At 52.3% G+C, this 21,809-nt stretch overlaps 1 protein-coding gene across 2 annotated transcripts in view; it reads left to right on the top strand.

The window, feature by feature from the left end:
- Positions 1 to 21,809, top strand: part of Mfsd4a (major facilitator superfamily domain containing 4A) — a 39,266-nt gene that overhangs the window by 1,524 nt on the left and 15,933 nt on the right. For both annotated transcript variants that reach the window (XM_040738906.1, XM_040738907.1), the window contains exons 2-8: positions 6,726 to 6,924; positions 7,852 to 8,112; positions 11,894 to 12,059; positions 12,439 to 12,554; positions 13,548 to 13,721; positions 18,317 to 18,464; positions 21,363 to 21,433. In XM_040738906.1, coding sequence (XP_040594840.1) covers positions 6,726 to 6,924; positions 7,852 to 8,112; positions 11,894 to 12,059; positions 12,439 to 12,554; positions 13,548 to 13,721; positions 18,317 to 18,464; positions 21,363 to 21,433 — 1,135 coding nt within the window. The remainder of the gene's footprint in view (positions 1 to 6,725; positions 6,925 to 7,851; positions 8,113 to 11,893; positions 12,060 to 12,438; positions 12,555 to 13,547; positions 13,722 to 18,316; positions 18,465 to 21,362; positions 21,434 to 21,809) is intronic.

A 21,809-nucleotide genomic window follows, 5' to 3' on the forward strand; every position in this document is an offset into this window, starting at 1 on the left:
GCAGGACCACAGTCCTAACCCTCACGGGTGTTCTGCTGTGCTGATTTGGAGAAGCTCTCCTTCCGGGAACTCCTTAGAAACATATGTAGCACACAGAGAGAGGACTGAGGCTCGTTCTACCTGACAGGCTGGCAGAAACACATGCCCAACTGGGCCATCTCTCTCTGGCGTTGTTTCTCTCTCTAGGTTCCTTATCCACCAGGGCCCTGAATGCAACAGAGCGACTCCTGCAGCAGGAAACCACAGTAATGTCAACAGTAGCTACTAAACTATTGTGCAAAAGGCCTGTGCCAGGGCCATTGTCAATTCTATCAACTCATTTACCTTTCACCACAACCCTGAGAAGTAATCCTGTTGTCTCCATTTTATACCCAAGGAAGTAGAGACACAGAGGGGTTAAGAAATTCACCTAGGTGTACTAATCCCAGCTCTCTGGAGACTGAGTCGGGAGAACCATGAATTGGAGGCCAGCCTGGGCTACATAGCAAGACCCTGTCTCAAGCAGCCAAAATAAAATGAAATAGAATAGAATAAAGAGGCCAGGAAGTGGTGGTGCACACCTTTAATCCCAGCACTTGGGGTGCAGAGGCAGGTGGATGTCTATGAGTTTTAGGGCAGCCTGATCTACAGAGTGAGTTCCAGAACAGCCAGAGCTGTTACAAAGAGAAACCCTGTCTTGAACAAAAATGAGAAAGAAAGAAAGAAAGAGAGAGAGAGAGAGAGAGAGAGAGAGAGAGAGAAAGAAAGAAAGAGAAAAAGGAAGGAAGGAAGGAAGGAAGGAAGGAAGGAAGAAAGGAAGGAAGGAAGGAAGGAAGAAGGGGGACTTTGTCCCACATCACACAGTTCCAGGGTTTGGACACAGGCATTTGTCTGTAATCCCAGGATCCTTAGAAGCAGTTCCTGCCTTGTTCCTGTCCATGGCTGCTCTATAGCTGAGGTTTGGGCAGGAGATGGATATCCTGTCAGTCTTCGTGGGCCATGGACGAGTTTTCTTGAGCCCTGACGGTGCTTGGGAAGGCAACATGTGCCTCTGGGCTTCCTACTGGGATCTTCCCAAGCCAGGTAGGGCTCTTGAGGTTTGGCTTTAAATTCTGAGTTTCAGCCCTTTTGGCTTCAAGACAAAATGTCACCAAAAACCGTTTTCTTTGATACAGAGCAAAGCTGGCCTCTGGTGGGAAAGGGGGGGGGGGGGGGTCCTGAGTATCAGCAATGATGTTCCCCACCTGGCTAACTCTGAGCAGTCTCCCCATTCACACCTCCAAGTGAGCTGAACAGAAGCCCTGTCTGTCCTCAAGTGGAGCACAGCCTCGCCTGTCTGCTGAAATGCTAATATCCCTGCAAGGAAGTGATTACCAGCCAGTGTGCCAGGCTGGCATTGGGAATGGGAGGTTGCCTTAACAAATCCCAAGGGCCAGCTGTAGAGAGGGGGGTGGGGGTAGTGACACCCCAGATGCTTTGCTTTAGGGTTCTGCTTAGGTCCTATCTAGGCCTACTCTGAGGGCTCTGGGCCACAGGGAGCCTTCTAGATGCATCCATAGAGCAGGCATTGGAGTAGGTCCTCAGGGCAACAGCAACCTTCCTCCCTTGCCCATAGCAGAAACACTAGAGTGTAGCCTTGAAATGAAGCTGTCTGCAGAGTTAGCAGAGGACGAGCAGCCCCCAGACCCTGGGCTGGAGCCTCTCTAGGAAAATCTTGTTCAGCACAGAGGGAATCTAGAGAAGAGACACAGAAAGCCACCCGGCTGACAGGGTGACGAGGCATGTGATTTGGCAGGACAGGTAAGGAGTATTTAGACAAAAGGTTAGAGGGTTTTCCTGGTTTGTGGGACCTGTCTAACTACCCTGGGCAGTTGGGAAACCCCCTTATCTCAGGACATCAGTAGATTGATGATTTGAGATCTCCAGCATCTATCTCCCAGTCTCCCCATGACTACTCCCCTGCACTAAGTGGTTGAGGGCTTGATATCAAGATATGCCAATTGACACCTTCCTTGTCTAACTTTTAAAATCTAATTCCCTCTTATCTTCAAGTCCCATGCTGCCTAGATCCAACTAAGAACCCCTCCTTCACACCTTCCTCATAGCCAGCTTGAAGTCCACTTGCATCTCAAGTCACTGGGCCCTTGCAGGGCCTGGAACTCATCCTCATCAGTTCCCCCTCTCTGGGCTGGCCTCTGTTGGCCTCACTTCTAGAATGCCTCTGTCCCATCAAAAGCTTGTCCACCTTGAAAGGTCACGAACCCGTGCCAGAGTCTTCCTGGGAGTTCAGCACCAGAGAGGTCCTTGTTTAAAACCAACTGAAAATCAGGCGTAGGGGTGTAAGCCTGTAGTTCCAGTCCTGGGGAGATAGAGACAGGAGGATCAGGATTCATAGTTGTCCTTCACTACACAAGGTGTTTGAGGCCAGCCTGGGCTACTTGAGAACTTGTCTCAGTCAAAACAAAACAACAGAAATTCAACACAGAATTACCATGAACCCAGTATATGCCCAAGAGAAATGAAAACATTTGTCTACACCAAAATGTGTACTTGGATGTGCACAGCAACATTATTTATTATTCATAATAAGTAGAAATAAACTAGTTTTCAGAAGTAGATGGCCAGGTAAATAAAATGCGGCATAAATAAAGGGACAGGCAAGCCTGTGGAGCCATCCTTACAAGGGTGTCTCATGCAGCCAAAGTACTAGCCATGAGGACCACAAAGGGTCTGGGGCCATTTACATGGGCTGTCCAGCACAGAGGACCTAGAGTGGCAGAAAGCCTCATCATAAGAGGTAGGAAGTTGCCTGAGGCTGGAGATGGGTGTGGAGAAGCATGGGGTGACTGCTGGTGGGTATAGGATTTCTCTCTGAAATGGCAGAAATATTTTACATTTAAACTACACACAGCAATGCACGACCATAATCCCAGCACTTGGAGGTGGGGTGGGTAGATGGGGTGGGGTTGCTGATGAAGGAAGATTGTGAGTTTTGGGGAAACCTTGGCTATATAGTGAGACTCTGTCTCACAAAGACAATAAACAAACCTCAAAATTTAAACTACGGTGGTGGGTTCATCACTCACAATATGAAAAAAACAGACATTGAGTTATACACTTAAATAGTTGAATTTTATAGTTTAGAAACCATGTGAAACAGTGTGGAGGTATGGAGGTTTGGGGTGACTGGGGTATAGGGAACCCTTCTTGCTCCCCCAGCCTGGCTTGAGAGAAAGTTGCTAACTGATCCTAGTTCCTAGAAGGATGGGCTTCCTGCCCCATGATGAGGTTGGTAGGTGCTGCTTCTGCTGTGACCCCCCCCCACTCTATCCTCCATCCCTTCCCGTGGGTCCACCGGGGCAGGGAAAGGTGAGGTCCTGAGCATCCTTGCCATGGAGAGGGAGCTCCCGAGGAGAACAGCAGGATCCCAGACCCTGAGGTGACTCCAGGCAGCATGGAATTAGGCCTCAGCAGAATTCTTCCCCACCTGGGGACAGAGAGCAGGAGTGGGCCCTGCCTATACAGAATCATGCAGTTCCGCCTCTTTTCACAGCACCAGGAAACCAAGAACAGGTGCCCAAGGCGGGGACACATCACATGTGTACCTGGCAACCAGTGCTGAGAGGGGGTTAACAGCCTGCTCAAGGTCACATAGCCAAAGTGGCCCAGCAGGCAAGGCCACCATAGTCGCAGCCAACCTGAGTAAGGACGCTGCCCCCTGCCCCCCCCACTTCCATTTACAGCTCTGTGTGGAGCCATTAATAAGTAACTTGACCGTTTATCAGGCTTCCTGGCATGGGTTTCTTAGGCCTTGGAGGAAAGAGACTCTTTAACTGGTCCAAATGTGCCTCTGAGTTCCAGTGGAGGGCAGGTCAATGACACTCTGTGGGATGTTTGCCTCAGTTGGGAGTCAAGACCCTGGGCTCAGTTCCGCACTACTCTCTTCCCATCTAGACCTCAGTTCCCTGATCTTTAAAGTGAGTGGTCTCTCGGGTCCTGGCTGAGCTGCTCAAGCTGATGCACTGGGTGGGGCCAGTGTGGGGGCTCCTGGGACATTCCTGGATCAGCCTGCAAGGATCACTCACAAGAAAGGTGGGAAGAAGCCTAGAGTTGGCACTGGTCCCTGCCTTCTTCTTGCTGGCGCATGTCCTGGGCCCTGCAGTGACGCTGAGGAAGCCCAAGGCTGCAAGAGGGATGAGCACTGGGGAGGAGCTGCATGAGGCCCTGAGGTGGAGCACTTGCTATCCGATTAGAGTGGAGGAAACCGAGCCTCAGGAGAGGCTGGGTAGTGGTGGCTTGACACAGGTCACACATTGGGCATTATCAGAGGCGAGCCTCAAACCAAGTTTCCACCACATAGTCCACTGCACCTTTGATTTCAAAATCTTTTTGGTTTTTTGAGACAGGGTTTCTCTGTGTAACAGTCCTAGCTATCCTGGAACTAGATATGTAGACCAGGCTGGCCTAGAACTCACAGAGATCTGCCTGCCTCTGCCCCTCGAGTGCTGGGATTATAGGCATGCATCACCACTACCCGGATCGTTATTACTCTTCAGTTTTTGCTTACCCATATTCCTGGAAGAGCTTATTAGTTCAGCCATTTAAAACAGGCAATGCATATACTTCAGTCTGGCCCTGGGAACAATGTATCATTCTAAAGGATTTCTGGAATGTCCACACACAGCCCTATAGCACCTGCAAGAGTGAGCTGCGGACCTACAATTTGGCCCACAAACCCAGAATAAATGTGGGGTTAGCCTTCCATACTTCAATAGCAAATCTAGACTCCAACCACAACCCAAGTCCTGGCAAGAGACACAGGGAAGGAATTTTTCATGTCTGCTTCCTCCCAGCCTGGGTTCACTCTTGGGTCAAATGGGCACAAGCCTGGAGTCCACCTCCCCATGTTCTCATGTGTACTTAAAGTCTGTACCACTGCGAGTGAGTCCAGTGGCCTTCATGCACACAGTAACTCCAGGCACTACCCGTCCCTTCCTTTCCTACCTCCCTGAGGTTTCTTCTGTCACAGCTTATTGGTCTTAGGTCCCATCCCTGCAGGATTTTGTTACAAGCCTAAGTGCTGTATTGAATCACTCCACACCAGCCACACCCCCAGGATACCCACTAGACACACACTAGGCACACAGTCTACCACGGAGCCGTTCTCCCAGCACTCACCCAATCGCTGGGTTTCTTTTGTCTTTTTAACAAATGGTTTTTCTATGTAGCCCAAGCTGTGCTGAACTCTCCACCTTCCTCCTACCCCAGGGTGCTAGGATGGCAAGCATCTACCTGAAATATGTTAGTTCTTGAGAGAGTATTTGCCCTCGACCAGGTGAGTGACGTAATGGTAATGGGTTGAAGTACACATAGAAGTGACTCTTGCTGTCCCTGAAGTTGGTCTGCAAGAGGCTGTCCACCTGTCTTACACAAGGAAAGGAAGTGTTCGGGGGAGAGACAGCGGAAAGGAAAAGTCTGCCTTCTTCATCAAGCCTGTGTGCATAGGCATCCCCTCTGTGCTGGTCCCAGGAGAAGAGGCAGATGAGACATGCTATCACAGAGCAGGAAGCAGAAACACAAGGAAGCACTGAGGTAGGGCAGCTGGCAGGTCAGGGCTAGGGACTCTCAGAGCGGGGACCAAGGGACAGTGGCCTAAATGGACCACCCGCATTGCAGCCACCGTTCCTCATCGTCTTAAGCTTGGCCCGAAGCAAGTGTCCCCCCAGGTTCTGAGTGAGAGCAGACAGGGGTCATGAACAGTAATCTCCTCAACAGATCAGCCTGGAAATGAGAAAATAACAAAATAATGAACTGCTGCTATCAACAGAGCTCTTCTGATAAAGGCTTTAATCGGATACAAGATGAGATGGCCGAGTGCCGAGGGGGATCAGAGACGAGTGCTGGCAAAAGAAAATCTGCTCCCAGCATCCCCTCCGCCCTTCCAGTGCTCTGGAACCACAGAGGTGGTCTCGCCTCAACCATCCCTTCTCGTAATCTGAGGGCATTCTTCCACAACCTCCAAAACCTTCTTGCTGCCCAAGCTCTTCCCCGAAATACAGCACGTTAGCCTGTAGGGTGGTCCTAAACACACAAGCTTTTGGTCCTTTCTAAGGGCAGTTGGTAATCAGGCAGAAGTCACTGCCAAAAGAACCTTGACATTGCTCTCTCATGGGGACAGCCCTCTGAGGGCTGTTCTGATGTCTGTCTGAACCGGGAACTGCTCAGGCTGGTCTCAGTGGGGATAACCCCTGACCTCCGTCCTTGAAGAGGGATCACTAAATTAGCCAAATTCTGTTGTGGCTTTGCTCCTGGCAGCTTGGTTCTTCCTTGAAATACAACTCTTGCCAATTCCTATGAGAAGGGCACATGTAGCTTACCTGGCCCTACTCCTGCCCAGCTGAGGATTTCCAGACTCAGGCTCATCCTGGGTCCCCAACCCTTATCTTTAGATATATGGCACTGGTCCCTTGAAGATGCTCAAAGTAGCCTCCCTGAGAGTTCATAGAACTGCTTAAAGTGAATCATTTAAGGTTTTAACAATGCAAAAATGATAACTGAGCTTTGTAAGTACTCATGGCAGCCAAGAGAGGCTTTTGCTGCACACAGGACTCGAACTTACCCACCTGCCTGCAGCTCACAGCTCGTGAGCAGTTCCCTTCCTGCTGGTAGCAGAGCAATGGCAAGGAGGAGGGGCCTTCCAGGAAGGCTCTGGGCTCCTCTGCTGACTCCAGCTCTCCCCTGCCCAGCCTGGCCCAATCGCTATGGGCCCTCTTCACCTCTACCCTGGCCATCTCCCTGGTATTTGCTGTCATCCCCTTCTGCCATGATGTGGAAGTGTTGGCCTCGGTCATAGCGCTGGCGGGCCTAGCCATGGGCTGCATCGACACCGTGGCCAACATGCAGCTGGTGAGGATATACCAGAAGGACTCGGCCTTCTTCCTTCAGGTGAGCTGCACAGAGGGAGGCTGGGTAGTGGGCAGAGCGCAGGGAGCTCCCCAGACCCTCCCCTGGGATGGTGGTGACTCAGCCTGCCCTGGTCACCCACCAGCTGGGCCACACGCCCATCAGTGACCTAATACCTGGGTTTGGGTTTCTTCGTCTCTCCAGGGTGATCTCTGCCTGCCTTGTTGGCCTCTCCAGGAACCCCAGTGTTAACAAAAGTTCTCTAAAGAGCAAAGGCGGTGTTACTGAGGGCTCGCTGTCTGTTCTCCCATGTCTCTCCTCCTCTCCTCTTTCCTTCCAGTCACCCAGTGCGTGGGGCTGCTACCAAGTCCCCAACAAAGCAGGTTAAGGGAAGAGAGTTACTTTTGGCTCACAGAGCAGGGGGATGCGGTCCGTAATGGTGGGGAAGGAGCGGTGTCTGGAGTGGCTCAGTCCTTGGCACCAACCAGGAAACAGAGGGGAATGCCAGGACTCTGCTGTCTCCTTTTCCTTTTTGGACTCAGTCTCAGACCCCAGCTGACCGGATGGTGTCACCCGTATTCAGGGTGGGGCTTCCCTCGTTAGTTAAGTCGCCCTGGAAACGCCTTCACAGACTTCTCCAGAGGGGTGCTCTCCTAGTGCCCTAGGTGTATCTCAGTCCAATCAAGTTGATGAAATTGACGGCCACAACCGGCACAGCACCAGTGGGAATAAGGCCGGGGAAGTGAGAGGGGGAGGAGGGATTGACTTCTATCACGCTCCAGGCATCAAGCGTGGTGCAGAGGCTACTGTTGACATTTCTCCTTCCCTCTCCTACTTCCTGAGTCTTCCTCCCAACTCTAGGGCCAGGCAGGGGGACCCTGGCTGGGGCACAAGGTAAAGGTGAGGGGAGGTTGCGCCCTCTGCATGAAGGTCCTGAGCCAGGCTGAGCGGTGCCCACCCCCCACCCAGGTCCTCCATTTCTTCGTGGGCTTTGGTGCTCTGCTGAGCCCCCTGATTGCGGACCCCTTCCTGTCAGAGGCCAACTGCTTTCCTGCTAACAGCACAGCCAATGCCACCTCCAGAAGCCACCTGTTCCATGCATCCCGGATCCTGGGCCCACACCATGCAGCGACCCAGCCTTGGTCAAACCAGACGATCCCCAGGCCGTCCCCAAAGGATTCGACAGAGAACCACGTATCCTATGCCTTCTGGATCATGGCTCTCATTAATGTGAGTGTCTCTGGTGCAGGTGGGGTAGGGACCTGGGGGACAGCTTCCCAGCGCAGAATCTTCAGACCCACGAAACATGCCAGGGTCCACAGTGTGCAGCCAGGAGGGAGAAGTGACCTGTAGGAATCATCTCCAAGGTCCCTCACTGTGACTGTGTTCGCATTTCTCAAGAAAGGAAGGCAGTGGGTATGTTTACACAGTGAAAAGCAAGGTCAACTTCTAAGTTTCCTGAGGCCTTGTGGAAACCATATGTGTTCCTCCGTGACCAAGAGGCCATGGCACATAGTGGCTTCTTCTCTGGGGCCCTTCATCACTGATGGGGATCTCTTAGACCTGCTCCTTGGGTTCCTGTTTCCTTAAAGTGATAGATAGAAACAGTAGAGAAACTCCTAATTTGGTTCTGTATCTGTGATAAAATACCAAAAGCAGCCAATGGGAAGAAAGGGTTTATTTTGGCTTACACTTTATAGTCCATCTTGGAGGGCAGCCAGGGCAGGAACCAGCGGCAGGAGCTGAAGCAGAAGCCAGGCAGGGGCACTGCTGGCTGCCTGGCTCCCCATGGCTTCTTCAGCTTGCTTTTTTTAATGATTTATTTTTAAGCCTGGCGTTTGTGGTACACACATTTAATGCCAGCACTCGGGAGGCAGAGGCAGGCAGATCTCTGTGAGTTCCAGACCAGCCTGGCCTGGTCTGCAAGAGCTAGTTCCAGGATACCAGGACAGCCTCCCTGTCTCAAAAAAAACAAAAAAAAAAAGATTTGTTTTCATTTTATGCTCCTTGGTATTTTACCTGCACCTGCATGTACATCTGTATAAAGATATTCGAACGCCTGGAGCTGGGGTTAGACAGCTGTGAGCTGCCATGTGGGTGCTGGGAATTGAACCCAGGTCCTCTAGAAGAGCAGCCAGTGCTCTCAACTGAGCCACCATCTCTCCAGTCCCCTCAGCTTGCTTTCTTAAACAACCTAGGACTACAGGCAATACCACCCATGTCAAGCATAAATCCAGAAAATGCCTCACAGGCATGACCTCAGGCTAATCTGATGCAGGCATTTTTCTCAATTTGGGTTCCCTGTTTCCATGTGAGTCCAGTTTGGACCAAGTTAATAAGAAACTAAACAACACAGAAACCACTGACCGGACCAGCTCAGCTACTCAGGCCCCTCTGTGCACCTGGCCGAGTCAGCACTGACTTCTGCCTAGGCTTCACCTAGAAACCTCCAGCGCTCTACAACTCAAGAGGATCCCCTGTTAACTCAGGGGAGATTTCACACGCACACACACACACACACACACACACACACACACACACACACACACACACACCAGGCTTGGGAGTAACCATCAGGCCCTCTTAATTACCTCCTGATTCTGACCTCTTATGGACTGGAAGTGAGAATATTCCAGGTGGCCCATAGTCAGGCTGTGGGAGAGTTCCTGTGTTCCTGTGTGGGGCTTCTCACTTGGGCCCAGGGCCTCTCTGCAGTAGGTCTGCCTCTCCCTAGTCCTGCAGAGGCAGTTGGCTACTGCACTGCTTCAGAGAAATGTCAGCATGTAGCACTGAAAAGGTCCTAGACCCATACCATACCGGGCAAGCATAGAGGTGTCACACCTCACAAGCCAGAGGTCCTGATAGGGAGCAGCCGAAATGGCCTTCCTTTCCCTGGGCTGGGAAGTCAGTGAGGCCCTCAACAAGACACCACTTTCCCTCCGTTCCCTTTTATGCCCATGGATCAAGGCAGCTTTGAACCTTCATCCTCCAAGGGGTCCCGCTTAGGGAAGGATCCCTGCTAGGACTCTGCGTGTAGGAAGCCCTGCACAGGACCAGGGTCTGTTTTCCCCAAGAAGGTGAAGACTAGAGAGGCTGTTTGCTGCAAGATTTCCGGCAATTTCCCTATTTGTTTATGTCTGAAGCCCACCACAGAAGTGAATGGACGGCTTCCTTATGCTCACACACATACACACCTGCTGGCACTGGTTGGTTTCCAGGGTGGCACCGGTGTCCCTGAGTGGGATTCCTGTAAAACTGAGGTATATTCCCGATGGCATGCCAGTCAATCTGTTGTGAAGCCTTTTTCTTCACCCACCTCCCTAGAAAGGCCTCCTAAGTGCCAGGCCTTGAGTCCAGCGGCTTCCCCTTGGGTTTCTCTAAGGCTTTCTGCTGCCGAAGCCTCCATGTGTGCTTCCTGTTTCCCTAGGTACCGGAGGGAGGGCTGGGGTTCCCCAGCACGGAGACACGGGTCTCTTGCCATGCAGGCCACCACGTGTGGCTTTACAGCCTCCAAGGGCTATTGAATTTGACCTTGTTCTTGACTACTATTGTGAGTGGGGGTCACACTTGTGTTGTCCATGCTGATCTTAAACTCCTGTCTTTTGAGTAGCTGAGACTCCGGGTATGTGGCACCACACCTAACTGTGACCCTGACTGGCCTTTGAGTGTTGAAATAGGCTCTCAAGAGCACCACGGAGAGGTGTCAGCGTGGGGTGGGGTGGTTTTTTTGCCTTCAGGCTGGTGTGAGCATCTTTCTTAGAGGGTACAAGGGGCTCCCTAAGAGCAGTGCAGTGCTAGGTTGGATGTCTGTTTGGCTTCCACTCCTGCCTGGCTCATTGCTGGCCACATCTAAACCCTTCTGGAACTTTATCTCCTTCCTCAGCAAAGGACCCAGGCTACAGCCAAAGCAGGAAGGACAGCAGTTAGACTTGATAAAGATCTTCCTGGTAGTGAAGGTGACTGGACCCGGACAGGGACACCTGGGAGGCAGTGGCTGCTTCTCCAAGCAACCTCAGAAGTAGGAGGAGTTTCCTATTGGGCTAGGGAGCACCCTTGGGACTAAGTGGCTCAGTGTACAGAGCAGCCAGCTGGGCGGGGGAGGGGGTAGACATTTATCCGTGCTGTGTTTTGTAGCTTAGCCATCAAGCTCCTAGCAGAGCTCGGTGCCCTCCAAGGATATCCCATCACTCCAGCAGCTGGAGGTAGGAGGAGCGTGCAGGCCAGAATCAAACGCCAGCTGTGTGGTGGGAAACTACACTCACTGTGTCCAGCTGACCTCCCAGGTCTCTTCCCGTCTAAACAGTATGTGGTTGTACAATAACTTTGAACCTCGATTGCCCCATCTGGAAAATGTGATAAAAATCTTCTCAGCACATTTTCCCCACCCCTTGATATTACCAGGGATAGAACCCAGAGGCCTTGTGCCGGGTAGACGGGCACTGTGCACTGGGCCATATCCTCTGCCTCCAATTGCATTCTCAAAAATTACATGATGTGTATGAGTATTTTGCCTGCGTGCCAGTATACCTCGTGTGTGTCTGGTGACTATGAAAGCCAGAAAAGGGTGTGGGATCCCCGGGAACTAGAGTTACAGAAAGTCGTGAGGTGCCATGTGGGTACTGGGAACTAAGTCTAGATCCTCTGCAAAAGCAGCAAGTGCTCATTCTTAACTCGTGAGCCCTCTTTCCAGACTCCCACGCCCAATCACATTTTATAGAGCTGTGACACACAGACACAAGAGGCACTGTGCTGTAGCAGCATTGGGAGCAAGGGTGTGAGTCAACAGTCACCCAGCAGCTGGCCTAGGCAGCAGAGGACCCTTGTAAGTCCAGGCTGTGAGAAATGGGTGCGGCCAGGGCCAGCAGTGCTCACACCAAGCCTGGGCAGTACTCAGATGCCTGGCTCACGGGCTGGCAAAGACTCTTTGGTGAGGTGGACGCCTTGGACTGTGAGCCTGCCACGTGGGCCAAATGTGGCAGGCCAGGCCCTCCTGACGCTCTGCTGCCCTCAGCTCCCCGTGCCCCTGGCCGTTCTGTTCCTGCTGTCCAAGGAGCAGCTGCTGACCTGCCCCCAGCGGAAGCCACTGCTCCTGTCTGCGGATGAGCTTGCCCTGGAGACCCGGCCTGCTGAGAAGGAAGACACCTCCTCGCTGGCCCCCAGGTTTCAGCCACACCCAGGTGCGGGCTCTTGTAATCTCTTCTGGCTGCTCTAGTAACCCCACACCCAGTTGAACCTAGACCCCCGGGGCTAGTGGTCAGAAGCAATCTTTGGTCCTGGCGGGCTCCTAAGGTAAGTGATGGAGCCACCTGGCCAGAAGAAGGAAAAAGGCAGAATGTCTCCGTGTCCCCCACTCTCTCCTGGGTTACCTTAGGGGAGTTATTTGAACTCTGTGAGCCTGAGTCCCGCCAGGAGTGGGCAAAGACCGGTGGCCTCTCCTCACAGGTGTCTGACAGCTAGAGGAGGTGGGGGCAGCACGCAGCCCCTGCCGCTCTCCTGTCTGGGTGAGCAGAGGGGAGGGAGCAGTTGACCAACCCCACCCTTCTGTGCCTCCTTCAGGGCAGGAGGACCTGTTCAGCTGCTGCCAGAGGAAGAACTTCCGGGGAGCCCCGTGCTCCTTCTTTGCCATCCACGTCACAGCCGCTCTGGTCCTGTTCATGACAGATGGGATGATGGTGAGCCTTTCTCCAGAGGCGTGCTCTGCTGAGAGGCCTCTACCCGGATACCCAAGCCTGGACTGGCAAGAAGAGCCAGGCACATGGAGGTCCGCAGGAACCGGTGTCCTGCCCGTCTCCCACAGTGCCACAGCCCATCCGAATCAGGACTTTGTTCTGCTCTCACCAATTGCCTTCATTTTGTGAATTCCAGGCCCAGAAAGGGGCCTGCCTGTCTGGTGTTTTGGTTGTTTTATTTCCAATTGTGTGTGGCCCCAGATTTTTTTCAGTTTTAGTTGCTTTGCTGTTCTGGCCAAGATCAAATGTAGCCTAGGCTGGCTTTGAACTCTTCCTCCTTCTCCCAAATGCACCATACCCAGCTGTGACCCACATTTTTGAAGGTGCACAACCCTGTTGCCATGTGAGAGGCTACCCTGTATGAACTCCGGTGCAGAACTTCTTGGTATGCTCTACAAATGGGGCTTCCCAAGCTAATGTCATAAACAAGTCACACTCCAGCCCAGCTGTCCATTCGATGTGTGACCTCTTTTACCCGATTTAGTGCCCTTTTTAGAAGTTTTCTACGTTAGGGGAGTCTTGAATGACTGAGCCATTGACTACTGTAGGAGAGAGGCTCCTAAGAGAAGGCCCTATTCACATGCTCCAGCCCACAGCAAACCTGCCCTGACTTGTACCACTCTAGGGCGAATGTGGACCCACCTCCCCTCTGTCCTCCATTTGTAAAGTAAGAGGGTAAGCCCTTTTCCTTCTAGCCATGTCTGTCTGCCCAAGCCCTGTGGCGGTTCCCCATGGGGACTTAGAGACACCTCAGGCGCCACTGTGGTACTCCTTCTGTCCTCAGCTTGGGTGTGAGTGTTCCACGCCATCTTGCATCCCGGAGCATCTTGGGCTCAGCCACTAGGGACAGGACAAGCTTGGCTTCGCCGCCCTCCTCAGCCTGTCCCAGCTGAGGCGTTGGCATGCTGAGTGAGCCTTGCTCTCCACTCTCCCCAGGGTGCTTATTCTGCCTTCGTGTACAGCTACGCTGTGGAGAAGCCGTTGTCTGTTGGACACAAGATGGCGGGTTACCTCCCCAGCCTCTTCTGGGGCTTCATCACCCTGGGCAGGCTCATCTCCATCCCTGTCTCCTCAAGAATGAGGCCAGCCACCATGGTGTTCATCAATGTGGTAAGTGGCCACGTGGCCTCCTTTCTCTTCTCAGAGACACAGGATTTGTTTATTCCTGGCCTTACCACTGCCCAAGGCTGTTCAGGACTGTATTCTGCCCGAACAGTGAGGAGGTTGAAATGGAGGAGGAGAGATTTTTGGCATTGCAGGATGGGATCAAGGAAGAGGAGCCTGCTGAGTAGCCTTGGAAAAGTGCCTTCCGCTGTGGGGCCTCTGACTCTGCAACCTTAAAAGCATCAACAGAAGACACAGTGGGTGATTACTCTGGAGTGGGAGGCAGACCCTAGCTGACATCTGCCTGAGGGATGGCGGTCTCAGCCTTGGTCCTCCTGCACATCCCTCAGTGCCCTGCTCTTTGGAGCCCTCTAGGGAGTGGAGCAAGGCTTTGGAGTCGATGCTTCTGGCCTGACTTGGGATTTGCCTTTGGCAGCTCTCTCCAGGAAAGTCTTAGATGGCCTGACTAGCATGTAGCCAGGCAAAGGAGCAGGGTCTGGGGTGAGCAATAAAGATCCCTGTCTGATGAATGTCCGTGTCGCCATCTAAGTCAGAGGACTCCAGACTGCAGGCTCATAGGGCACATCTATGTCAGTCTTCCACTGAGGTGTAATCACTTCTGTGACATCCCTACCAGTCTCTGTCTAAATACCTCCAGGGATTGGGAACGCACTACTTTTCTAGGAAATCCACTGTAAGAAAGCACTTTCCAAGCTGAAAGATGGCTCAGTGGTTAAGAGTACTGGCTGCTCTTCCAGAGGACCCATGTTCGATTCCAGTACCATACGGTGGCTCACAGCTGTCTGTGAACCCAATTCCAGGGGATCTGACACCTTCTTCTGTCCTCCTCAGGCACTGCACACATTTGGTGCATAGACATATAAGCAGGCAAAACAACCTTATAGATGGCATTAAAAAATAACTTAAAAAGGAAGAAAGACTTCCCAGGTAGGTGTGGTGGTGCACCCCTACAGTCCCAGCACTTGGGAGGTGGAGACAGAAGGATTGAGTTCAAGGTCAACCTGGGCTAAATAAAGAGAACTTGTCTACTGATAAATATGCAGTAAACACACCGCTTCTGGCTGTTGTCAGGGAGATGTTCACTCTTGCAGAATAGCTGAGAGAGGGAGGGGTTTGGATGAGGGCAGAACTAGGCAGAAAGGTTCCCTGATATTTCATGGGGGCACAGTGAACAGGACTTTTCTGAATGGGGAGGAAGGGAACAGGATTCAAGAAGGGGGCTAGTGTGACTGACCACATGTCGGGACGGGGGTCCTTCCATCACTACAGGGGCATGCTTAAGGAAACTATAAAGAGAAAAGGATTAGTTTGGCTCTTGCTTTGGGGTGCTCTAGTCTATGATCTAGTCTATGGGATGCTGGATAGCATAGGCTGGAGTAGGGCTTGGCATATTATTCAGGTCATGAGCCAGGGGAAAAGGGCAGAGGGAAAGGAATAGAAGTACCACCGTCCCCTTCAATAATATGTCTCCAGTGACCTAGGGATTTCCCATAGGATCAGGGTCCTCCCATCTATAGGTTCAGCTACAAAAATACCCTAAAGACTCCGTCTTTACCCATTTGTTCACTTCCTATACGTATAGAGTTGTCTTTGTTGATATCCTGAGCCTAAGACTCTGAGCTAGTCTTCAATCAGTACACAGCAGCAGCTGGCCACCCTGGGGTTTCCCCCAGCCCACCAGTCCTCTCCTTTCTCCTCGTCATCAAGTTGAAGTGCCCAGCCCCGAGGGCTCCACCACCTTGACACTCACAGCTCCTCACAGTTACGTGCAGGCACACAAAAAGGCTCCTGGCACTAGTCAAAGGCGTTCACAGTTTCATGAGTTCCAAGTGTTGAGCCACCAGGGGTCAGGATGGTTTCCAGCACCTCTTGCTAAGCGCCTTCAAAGTCCAGCAGATTCCAGCAGCAATGCCTGCTTTGCTCCTGAGTTACTGGTGATGAGGAGTCTTGGGCAGTTGAAGGGAGGGGGGGTGATAGGATGCGCTATACTGCTGAGCTATACCAGCCCCTGGAGCCAACTAACTCCTAAACACAACTGATGGACAGCAGAGAAAGAATGGGGTGTTCAGTTAGTTGCTGGGCAGAGAAAGACAGGTAGAGGGAAACCAAGTTCAGTCGGAGTCACACTGCCAGTGGTTCAGGGGTTGCCTGTGTCTGTGGAGCAGTTTCATATGTGTGTCTGGACTTCTGGACCAGCATCATGGTTGTAAGGACCGATAGTGCCCCTAGCATGGAGACATTTGAACCTTGTGACTGCAGCAAGTGGGATGTGGACAGAGACCCCACAATAGAATCCTGGCCATGTTCAGGAGCTGAGCAGAGAGAAAGAAAGAATAAGCAGAGCTGTGGGGCCGTCTGTGCTAAAGAAACTGTTATATTTGGGCTTCTGCTCTTTTAACTTTATTTAGCGGTGATGGTGATGGTAGTGGTGGTGGTGGTGGTGGTGGTGGTGTGTGTGTGTGTGTGTGTGATGTCAGGGTTGTACCTGGATCATAGTATGTGTATGGAGGTCATAAGACATCTCTGAAGAGTTGGTTTTCTCTTTCCACCTTGATGAGGGTTCCAGGGGGTTGTGTATGAGTGCTTTGCCTGAATGTATGTCTGTGTGCCCCTTGCATGCCTGATGCCCACAGAGGCCATAAGAGGGCATCAGATCCCCTGGAACTGGAGTTATATATGACTGAGAGCCATCATAGAGGTGCTGGGAATCAATCCCGGGTCCTCGGAAAGAACAGCAGTGCTCTTTAAGTGTTGAGTCATCCCTCTAGCTCCTCCATTTCAGGTTTCATATGGTTTGTTTGAGACAACGTCTTACTGTGTAGCTCAGGCTGCTTCTAACTCATAATCCTCCTACCTTGGACTTCTAAAACCCTGAGTTTACAGGTGTGCACCATCATAGTCCGCTGCCTTTGTATTTTTACCACATGAAAGAAGGCCTCCAAAGCCGGACAGTGGTGGCGCACGCCTTTAATCCCAGCACTCGGGAGGCAGAGGCAGGCGGATCTCTGTGAGTTCGAGGCCAGGCTGGACCGACAACCTCCAAAACGATACAGAGAAACCCTGTCTCGTGAAACCAAAAAAAAAGAAGGCCTCCAAGTTGCCTCTCCATGGGGAAGGGACACACTCGTTTTCAGCCACTGTTTCTTGTTGACTTTCTCTAGGGCAGGAAGGCTGAGTCTGAGGATGATTCTAGAACACCTCACTTCTGAGGGAATTTGAAGCAGAGCTAGTGGGGTTCATGTGCAGGGGTCACTAGCGTCCCTCTTCCAGGGGGAGCAAAATCTCCCAAGGTCTGCTGTGACTCTGGAAGGTCTCTTCCTTTCCACCTGCCCAGTCCTTCATCTTTGAATGGAGGAGTGAGTTCAGGACTAGCTGTGATTTGTTTTGACATGATTTTTAGGTCTGTGTATGTATTTTCCTAGAAACAGATATGCAAACACTTCCTAGGATACAATTTATTTTGTAGTGTTGAGGATCAAACCCAGGGCCTTGGGTACCCTGGCTAAGTGCTCTAATCCAGTAACACAGCCCCAAACCAGGAACATTTTCCCATCAAAGCTAGGACTTGGTAAAGAACACAAAGTTTCTTTCGAGAACTGAGCTGGGGGTTTAGGCCAGTGGCGAAGTACTTGTGAAGTGTGCACCGAGTCCTGGGTTTGTCTCCTAGCGTTTGGGTGGGGAAGCCACTCAGAAATACTCAGAGTAAGAGAACATTTGCTGGAGGCCTTCTATCGTTTCTCCACCAGCCTTCGCATCCCCTTGCTAATACCTGGTGTAAGATGAAGACTGTAGAGATCATGGAGATAGCTACTTCAGGGCTCCACAGCTGGGAGGCACTCAATGTGGACCTCCACCCGGGGCTTCAAACTCCTGGCTTTGTGCTGTTCAGCTTTCTTCCCAGATGGGTTTTGCATAGAAATCACTGGATACTTGCATAAAAACACCTTTAAAGAGCACAGAAACTGGGTTATTTTAGCAAAGCTCTGCCTGTGGAGCAGAGACTTGGCTGAGCCACAGGGATGTCTGTGCATGCAATCTGAGCTATCCATTTGTTAGCTCCAGCCACGAGATTTAAGTGAGAGTGGGGAGGCACCAAGATGGCTGCCATAATTGTCAGTCCTCCTGGGTGCTTGTGTTGGACTCCCAGAGGGTGGGGACCAATCCTGCTGGCTCATGGCTTCCTCACTCTGGACCCTGAAACTCAGGTGCCAGAGTAAAAGACCGACACTTCATAGAAGAGGGTGGCATTAGCCCACCTCCAGCAGCAGGAGGGGAGAAGTTGATGACCTGGATTCAGAGAAGACCCTAGGGACCACCAATGCTTATTCCCCCGTGATCACTGGGTGCTCAGGGTGGGAGGACATGGTTGCACAAATTACAGTCAGGCTCACCTCCCTGTGCAGTATTCCCTGGATCCCCCAACTAGGAATGCTGCAGGTATCAGTGAGACCACAGGGTGGCGCATGGGCCACACCATTCTCCAGGGGCCAGGGAGCCTGCTCCTGCCTGAGCGATCCTGCCCTTTCTCCAAGATGTCCAGCCTGTGCTCTCTCTAATCGCATCTGCCTCTGCTGTGACAGGTGGGAGTGGTGGTGACATACCTGTTGCTGCTTATTTTCTCCTACAACGTCATCTTCCTGTTCGTGGGGACCGCAAGCCTGGGCCTGTTCCTGAGTAGCACCTTCCCCAGTATGCTGGCCTACACTGAGGACATCCTCCAGTACAAAGGTGAGTGTCAGAGGGACGCAGAAGCACGCTCTCTGCCGCTGGTAGCCGCCTCCTCTCCTGCTCGCAGCTTGCTGTGGTACTCTAGGCCTGGACTTTCTTTCACCAGGAAAATGAAAACACCCCCTGGCATGTTCGGTCATGGGAGTCCTGCCCATGGCTTTCTGTGTGTCCTGTATGTATCCTTGAGGCTTCCTTGTCTGTTTCCTTCTTCTTCGTCATAATGGCATAGTACTGTTTATGAATCTACAACTGACATGTTGGCTGTCACAGCGTCCTTCACTTAGAAGGAAAAAAATTCATTTGATTGGGTGAGTCAAAGAATCACGTGCCTTTGAGTTTCTGACTTCTGGATGCTCTGAGTGGGGGTCCAACGCATGGCTGAGACACATCTCAAATCGGGGAGAATTCTTCTGAGCTGCGATTCAGCAGCAGCCCCATTCCTGATAGAACTGAGGGCAGAAACAGCATGAGCCAGTGTCAGCACCACCCTGGGAACATGCTGCCAGTTTGCTACTAAGGACATCACAAAGAACAGGGGACATGCCCAGGAGACACAGTCCCTTCCCCCAGCTCATCCCAGCAGCGGGGGAGGCAACTCCCTGGGGGACCAAAGTACTCAGACTCAAGAGAGTCAATTAAGTGACGAAACAATGTCCTCGTGTCAGTTTTAAGAGGTGTTCCAGCACAGCGATAACAGGTTCTGCTGAGTGCACTCAGCTCCATCTTCCTGTCACTCCCCGAGGTCCAGGCTCAAATTCAGCCTTCTCCTCGCTTACGTGCTCGGCGTATCTAACAGTGCTGCCGTTTGCAGTCACCTCCTCTGCCTTCGTAGGTCTGGCTTTGTCTCGCCGCCTTCAGTCTTGCCTCGGTCACAATCATGGGCTCAGCACCGGGACCCCCTGGAGTTCTATACTACAGCCGGAGCCCAGGCCCCTCAGAGTGGGATGTCTCAGAGCAGAGAGGTGGCCTGTTCTGATGGCATCTAGGTATGGGGATGTCACAAGGCCACCCTCCGCGCTGCTGCAGAGGGTCTTCTGAGTGACAGGCCTGCAGTCTAGCCACACTAGCTACTTGGAGTTCCATGCTTTGGCCATAACCACTCTTGGAGTAGACTGCCTCCCTCGATCCCCCACTCCCACCCTGTGCCCTTCCAGGAAGTATCTCGTACCTCCATGGAAAGGAGTGCCCCGTCCTTTGTGGCCCACTGACTCAGGCCTGTCCTTGCTATGTGACCTATCTCACAGCTCCTATACCTATGCTATGTCCTCTCTAACACAGCCCCAGGAAGGGACAAGAGAGAGTGTAGGTTTTGAGGACACTGCAGACACAAGCATCAGTCCCACCTCTATATTTGTAAGTCTGTGACCTCGAGTGACCTCATTTCTTCTCACTGAGCCTTGATTTTCTTGTCTGCCATATGGTGGTTCACACCTGTAAGCCTAATACTCAGGAAACAGAAGCAGGCAGATCTCCATAAGTTCTATGGCCAGCCAGGGCTACATAGTAAGACACCATCTCAAAAAAAAAAGGGAGGAGGAAGAGGAGAGAGGAAGAGGCAGCAGCTGGGCAGGGTTGTGCCTCCCCAGCACCACAAAAGCAACCCTAAGACAAATGCTGATCCCACAGGAATGCCCTGCATGGGAGAAAATGCAAAGCTCTTGATTGGTTGGCATCACTGACCGCTCACAGGTCTCCCTACCTGCACGTTTGTGACACTGCTGCTGTGTGCAGAAGGGTCTCAGGGTGTTTCAAAAGAAGGCACAGAGTAGCCGGGAGCCCTTGGAATTCAGACACGGGAGCAGGAGCGAGCAGCGTTCAGTTTAGGAATCTGATGGGGCGTGAGCTGCCCCTCACTGCGAAAAGGGCGGGGAAAGGACAGCAGGGGTGTGGAGGGAGGGTGTGCAGACACATGCAGGGCGGGGATTGGCCTGGGGGAGACAGAGCTGGAAGGAGGTAGAGCATCAGGAGATGTGCCAGCCTTGGCCACGGTGCTGCTGATGAGCTCTGGTGTGCCAGGGACCCAGTCACCCTCCCGGGGAAGGAAGAGCATCAGTTAGTGGGGTCACAATGTGCTGGGGACAGGATCAGTCAGGGCTAGAGGAGAAGCTGCCATTCTGGGCATCGGGACTGTGGAGGATTTCCTCAAAGGAAATCTAAACCCAGGCACAGCGCGTGAACTGACAGAGGGAGAGCCAGCGGGCCAGTAAAGGACTGCGTCCTGCATCCGAGACAGGCAGCAACACAGGTCATGGCAGCAGGTTAACCTGGCTGAAGGTGGCTTGGGAGAGATGACCTTGCAAACCACATAACAACGCATTTAGACTTATCCTGAAGGTGGAGGGACCTGGCCTCAAGCATCTGTCCTGGGCCAGCACTCTAGAGAAGCCACACAACTTGTTGAAGGGCACATGGCAAGGGTGTTATAACTGGCCTCAGACTCCAGGTCTGACACTAAGGTAAGCTCTGAAGGTCTCAGATCTCTCTGGAAAGGCAGGCAGTGGTCCGGCTGAGAGGAGTTCTGAATGCCAGGCTTCACAACTGAACAACTGAAGGTCTGAGAACAAGAAAGAGACATGAGCTGGGCGGTGGTGGCCCATGCCTTTGATCCCAGCACTTGGGAGGCAGAGGCAGGCGGATCTCTGTGAGTTCGAGGCCAGCCTGGTCTACAAAATCTAGTTCCAGGACAGGTTGGAAAGCTACACAGGGAAACCCTGTCTAGAAAAACTGAGAGAAAGAGAACCATTCTCGAAGTAGTCACAGATCAAAGTCCTAGGTAGCTTAGGAATGCACAGTGGTCTCGTACACCTTCCAGAGGCATCCCAGAATGCTCTGAATTCTGATGTTCATTGCTGCATCCTCAGCTTGCTCTCACCAAACCTTCCCTTCTCGTTTGGCTAGGCTGTGCAACTACAGTGCTGGTAACTGGGGCAGGAATCGGCGAGATGGTCCTGCAGATGCTGGTTGGTTTGGTAGGTGGAGTCCTCTGGAGGGTGGGGGTAGGGTGGGGGGTGGTTGGGGAACACTCCTCCAAGCAGGTGAGAAGCTTCAGCCAGCCACCTTTAAGTCCAAGCTATCATTTCCTGAATCCCACATAGCCTGCAGGAACCCACCAGGCTGGAGCTAGCTGTTTCCGTTTCCAAGCTAGCCAGACTCGAAAGCCAGGCCTCTGAATGTGGGATGTGGAGACCTTAATGACTAAATGCACGAATCCAAAGCAAACACGGCTGTCTGGGCCTGGGGCCAGGGGGCCCCATGAGAATGCTGCTGGCCCTCAGAGGCCGGATGGTGTGCCCTGTGTCCGGTAGTGCTCTCAATCCATCCTGCCCAAGTCCATGTCTCCCAGTC

Source organism: Mesocricetus auratus, unplaced genomic scaffold (genome assembly GCF_017639785.1).
Source record: "Mesocricetus auratus isolate SY011 unplaced genomic scaffold, BCM_Maur_2.0 Super-Scaffold_100676, whole genome shotgun sequence".
Lineage (NCBI taxonomy): Eukaryota > Metazoa > Chordata > Mammalia > Rodentia > Cricetidae > Mesocricetus > Mesocricetus auratus.